The 5,964-nt window shown below is 38.8% G+C and overlaps 1 protein-coding gene across 1 annotated transcript; it reads right to left on the reverse strand.

Moving 5' to 3' along the window:
- Window positions 1-1,248: 1,248 nt before the first annotated feature.
- On the reverse strand, window positions 1,249-5,726 carry MC5R (melanocortin 5 receptor). Its single transcript, XM_030971391.1, has 2 exons — window positions 5,523-5,726; window positions 1,249-4,683 (listed from the first exon to the last, which is right to left on the reverse strand). The coding sequence occupies exon 2, from the start codon at window positions 4,595-4,597 to the stop codon at window positions 3,620-3,622; it is 978 nt and encodes a 325-aa protein (XP_030827251.1). The 5' UTR covers window positions 4,598-4,683; window positions 5,523-5,726; the 3' UTR covers window positions 1,249-3,619.
- Between the last annotated feature and the right edge of the window lie 238 nt (window positions 5,727-5,964).

A 5,964-nucleotide genomic window follows, 5' to 3' on the forward strand; every position in this document is an offset into this window, starting at 1 on the left:
CAACTCCAATCTCCAGAGAGACACTCTGAGAAGATTTTCTGAGGGGATAAGCCTAAGAGGTGGGAATGAATGTGCAACCCACTCTCAAAAGGGTTCCACACTATGTTATTGGACTGCTGGTCACTGGTTCCACAAAGGGAATCTACACCTGTAGATTGTAGATTTGAAAAAAATCATCCCTCCTAGCCCAGACTCAGTGGTGCTGTTACTCAATAATTAGAGCTTTTTGTGACAGATTTGTGCCCATTTGGGGAGCAGGATCCTGAAGCCCAGGACCAACTTCTTCCCCAAAGAGGCAATTTTGTTGCTCCGTGCAATTATAACCATTTTATGTTACAGGAGACGCTAAGGCTCTTTGGGAAAGTAGTACTTCCTAGAACCTTATCGTGGCCTTGGCATGGAGAAAGTATTCAGATTTTTTCTTTTAATATTCCCCCTGATACTAATCTGCTTTAAATGTAGATGACTTTATAGAAGTTGATCCCACCTGTGACAGGAGGGAGATCAGAATACTTGCTTATTAAGAACTTTTAAATCGTGGCACGTGAGTTAGACGCAGTGAAATGTTCTGTCATCAAAGCAACAGTGAGCACTAAAAATTAGCTTTGGTGCTTTGGGGCAGAAATAGCGTGATTTGAGCTTTCTTTTTGCAGTGACTAAAGCTAAACCGTAAATGTCTGGCTGGATAAGGAAGAGTAGTGTCATTAACTGCAGGGTCATGGTGCAATGACAGTATAGCAACTAATTTTCCACGGTTGTCCTGTGACGGCAAATTTCCTGCTTACACAATGCTGGGTCGTCCCAGTTGATCACAACACTTAGTGTTTTCCAGGCTCTGACAGAAGTGACTGGCTCTGCTAAATGTTCCTTTTATTCTGCAGCTGAACTGGAGAAAGAAACATGTTAAAGCTTGTCATGGTCTCCCAGAGATATGTATTTTATATTCATTACTAGAGTGTAAACAACCTGTTTTGCAGGAAATATTCTAGGCTGTTTTGAAAATACTTTCATTTCACTTTTAAGTTGTTTCAGCTCCCCACCTGTAAAGCTTATAATGAAGATGTGGTGTTGACACCCAGGGGAACATAGGTATGAATGTAAATACACTGTATGAGTCTGTAACTCTCATTCAGAATGTTTCTTAAGAAGGCATCTGTTTAAATGAGATGTGAAAGTCTGTAATGCTATATTCCCTCTGTGAATAATGTAGCAGAAATATTAAAATGAATAACCAGAAATGTGGGAGTTTCCACCAATCCAGTTTAATAGTTTCTTCATATGTCTGTGTTTATACATCAAACACACTTCAAACAAAACAAAAAAGAGTAATATACAGTTCAAGAAAATACCTAAAGCTATTACAGTTTTTGTTTCCCCTCAGTTGATTTACAGTTATGTACAAAACTGTCTTATTTTGAATACCCAGTGAAGATTTAATGATTTATTTACATCAGCTGGTGCCTTTCACTATGCAGTGGAACTGTTTCCTTTTGTCATTTACATTCATAGTTGCAAGAGCCAACATTTAGAGGCTATTTATGGGTAGGATTAAGAGACGGGCTGAAACAAGGTAAGATTCTCACTACTAACCTCCAGCATTCTCTGAAATCCCATTTTCAGATATAGCTGAAGGAAGACTCTAGCCCCTAGTGCACTGATAACCAGTATATCAGTCACCATAATAAGAGATCTCCACTGAGAATAACATTACCACTCATGTCAGAGGGAAATATATGTGAGCTGGAGGAATAGTAAATTTTAAGCAGACAAAATGTATAACTCTGGTGCTAAAGGTGCACCTTATTTCTGTCAGAAACCTCCTAAGCAAATGAAGACATAGAGTAGGCTCTAAGTGTGTACAGGGGAATACTTTCCAATTTTTCTTATACAAGAGATAAAATTAGAAGGGCAAAAATATAATTTTATCATAATACGCAAACTGTGTCATAGAATCACGGAATAATTTGGGTTGGAAGACACCTGTGGAGGTAATCTGCTCCTGGTGATTCAAAGCAGGGCCAACTTCAAAGTTAGTCAGCTTTCAACTTAGTGCAGATTTTTCAGGGCCATGTCAAGTTCTAAATATCTCTAAGGTGGATTTTGCACAACCATGGAGCACCTGTTCACACATTGGACCACCCTCATGGCAAATAAATTTCCTAAAACCCAATCAGAAATTTCACCTTGAAAGTATAACCTAACACTCATGGAATAAATCATAAACTGTCTACTGATTAACAAGAGTTTTACAGCAAGTATAAACCAAGTATAACAAGCATTATTCTTCCAGATTTCAGAAGTAAGAGTTAATTTTTTCAAGATATATTCAGCTACCTAGTCAGTAGTTTAACACCACTTGGAATCTTTCCATAACTTAAAAGATATGCACCATTCATGGTCATCAAGAAATACCAAAGTTCCTCCCTCTTTTGTAAGCCCAGTATTTTGCACATTACACAGCTGTTGCAGAACAGCAGGTTTATGAAAACATGACTACATGCAAACTATTCGCACAAAAGGCATGAGGGTTTCAGCTTAGGATCCTCTCAACTAAGAGGAAAATTGTTTGGGGACAAAAGTCAGGACTCTGTTATAGCTACATATACCTGATGTTTTGAAATCCTTTTTTGCCATTGCCTGCTGTGCCTTTTGATTATCAAACTTGTTTTGTCTCTCCCATCTTGAAAGATGCTATCTACAGTTACACAAGCTCTTCACATCCAAAAGGCTTTTCTAATGTGTATAGAAAGGCAGCCTCTCAATCTTTCCATCTCCACAAAATATTACACGAATATCTACAGGCTGTGTTCCCTTTGCTTCCCTAGCCCTGGCAAATGAAGAAAACAGACAAACTAGAATCAGCTCAGTCTTCATATTCAGCCTTAAAATCCCCTTGTGGTACATCTTGCTTCACAGTGATTTGAACATATATAGTCATATATGACAAAGTGCTGTATCCAGCCTGGAAAATCTCGTGGAAACATTGGCATCTTACACAATACAAATTTTATTGACAGTAACAGTCATGACTGGAATACAAGACTGCTGATATGTGCATGTATATTGATCATAAATGCTGACCAAGGTATGTGGAGCTTGATAATTGGAACTACTCCTCTCATTTTATATCTTCAGAAGGAAATAGCAAAAAACTTCCATGTTAGTTATGGGCATCAAAATAAGCCATGCTTGTTTTTATCTAGAGAGATAAATTTTTATTATTTTTTTATATCTAGAGAGACAAATAACACCAAAAGAAACACAAATTGAGAGGCTGGTGGGTTCGTTCACATGGCAGAACTCATTCATTGCATTTAGCAGAAATAAAAATAAGGTTTTCCCTGTATAATCCTCTTATAAATTCCAATCTTCAATAGAGTAAATGAGATTCAAAATATCCTTTATCCCAATAATACAGATGCACTGAGTAGCTCCAACAACCAGCATGAGAGAGGTGTGTGGAGGGAAATGTAAAATCACATGTTTAAAAAGGGTTTCTGATTGCTGTGGGAATCATGACAGCTGAATGGAGAAAATGTTCTGCAGGCATTTCACCAGATTTACAGGATGCAGGAAGATGTTGCCTTTCCAGTCTCTTCCCTGGTTTGGTTTTGTTATCTTAATACTTGTTTGATAACCCACAGAGCATTCTCAGGCTATAGCAACAAATTATCTCTTTGAAGGTCTTCCTCATTTCCTGGCTACGAAAGGCGTAGATCAAGGGGTCGATCACCGAGTTGCACATAATGAGAATGAGGTACATGTTGAAGTGAGACATGAAGCAAACACAGTAGAGGTTTTGAGGGCAGGAGATCATCAGGATGAGATGAAGGAAGAATGGAGCCCAGCAAACAATGAAGATGCCAAGAAGCATAGTCAGAGTGATGGCTCCTTTCATGCTGGTTCTTTGACGGACAGAGTTGTACCCAGGCAAAGCAGCAATTTTCTTTACGTGAGTACGAGCCAGGAGGAACATGTGGATGTACAGTGAGACCATGAGGAACAACATGGTAAAAAACATAGTGATGAGACAAATGACCACGTAAGTTGATTCATAATAAAGAATGAAGATAATACCACAGCCTGTGCAAAAGGTCCAGATGCATGCAATAATGAGCCCCGATCTTTTCACTGTCATGATGTTGTGATAACGCAGGGCATAGAAGATAGTGATATATCTGTCTACTGCTATAGCCAGCAAACTGCACATGGAAGCCACCACAGATATGCAGATCATGGAATCAAAGACATTGTCTATATGACGGACAAAGGCATCTTCCATGATGATGTGTCTATTGTTTATTAAGTATATGGTTATGGTCTCCCAAGCATTAGACACACTAACCAGCATGTCAGCCACTGCTAAACTGCAAACAAAAAAATACATGGGTGAGTGCAAGTTCTTGTTCTTAACTATTGCACATATAACTAGTATGTTTTCAAGGAGGCTTACAATGCCCAGAGTTAGGAACACCTCAGCTGAGATGACCACTTGCTCACATGGCGATGACTTGCTCTTCGCAGTAGGCACAGTAAAGTTGCTACCGAAGGCACTCAGGTTTAGTTCAGAAACATTGAATTGAGAGGATGTGTTCATCTCTGGGAGTTAACACATTCTGTTCCTTCTGAAGGGCTTGCCAAGGAGTGTGGTAAATGCATTTTCCAAAAGACAGAAGATCCTGCCTAAAAAAAAATACAGCATGAAGATTACAGGCAGAAGTTGACAACATAAATACCAGGCATTTCTATTTAATTTGGCTTGTACATGTCCCACCTCTTCCATACCACATTCCTTCCCTGATTCTAAATTAAACTTTTGTTGGCTCAGAGATTTTCTACCTATCCTTACTGGGAAATTAAAATCACAAACTGATGAAAAGATTCCTGCATTCTTCATTCATAGTTTTGTTTATTCTATCTGGTTCCCTGGTGTACTGCCCCAGAATGTCCTAGAAATTCTGCTGAAAAGCAAACAAAAACCAGTTTTCCCAGTCCCAGCTCTCAGACCCCAGAAATGCAGGAGGATGTAGCATTACATCCAGCAGAAACCACTCGCTTGAATGCAATATAGAGAAGTTTCTATTATTGACACAATAAAGGATTGAACATTTTCAGTAAAAGGTTTAAATGTTTTCCTGACCTTTGTACATTTAATTTGGCATGAACTATATTATAAACAGCTTATCTGTGCAGTGTTAACATGCTCATTTAAAAGCATGGCATTAAACACCTAACCAAGGCAAATCCATACATTTCAGGACACACTAAGGTTACAGAATTGGTGTGAGTAGCTTTCTATTGTAAAAGGAGTTTTCTCTTCCAAATCCAGAATATTTTATTCAATGGTTTTCTGGTAATGACAATATTTAGGGAAAGTTGTAAGTCATCACATTTTTAATAAAGGGAATATTTAGAGCGGGTTGTCAGTGACTTGTTGCAAATACAAATTCAAAGCATATCATGCTAAGCAATTTTCAGTTTCAAAAAGCCACTTTTTATTTGCAATCAGGAATTTACTGTACCTATTTACCAGAGCTGCTCCTTCAGCTGCTTTTCCTCGTCTGCAATGTTTCCTTCAGAGAGCCGAGGTTTCAGCCCCCCTGACATCTGGGGCTGGGGACTCCTTGGTGGCAAAAGATGAAAAAATATAGAGGGAAAGGAATTAGTAAATCCATAGAGTCAAAGCTGACCACGTATAAATTACTTACTGTGCAACTGCCTTTTTATAGACTCCAAGCAATAATGACTTCAGTACTCAAACTGTGGCTCCTCCTCCCCTTCTTTGCCCCTCTGGACTTCTCTTTCCACAGATCTCATAGCAAAGGCTTGGGTTTTTACCACCATCTAGTGGCCTTCCTCTCTCTTTCTAACGGAACAGGGATTCTGATCTGAAATTCATTATGAGCTCTCTATAATATTAAAGGGGGAAAATGGACCAGACATGCTCCTTTCCTTTGTTTTCTT

This window comes from Camarhynchus parvulus, chromosome 2, assembly GCF_901933205.1.
Source record: "Camarhynchus parvulus chromosome 2, STF_HiC, whole genome shotgun sequence".
Taxonomy (NCBI): domain Eukaryota; kingdom Metazoa; phylum Chordata; class Aves; order Passeriformes; family Thraupidae; genus Camarhynchus; species Camarhynchus parvulus.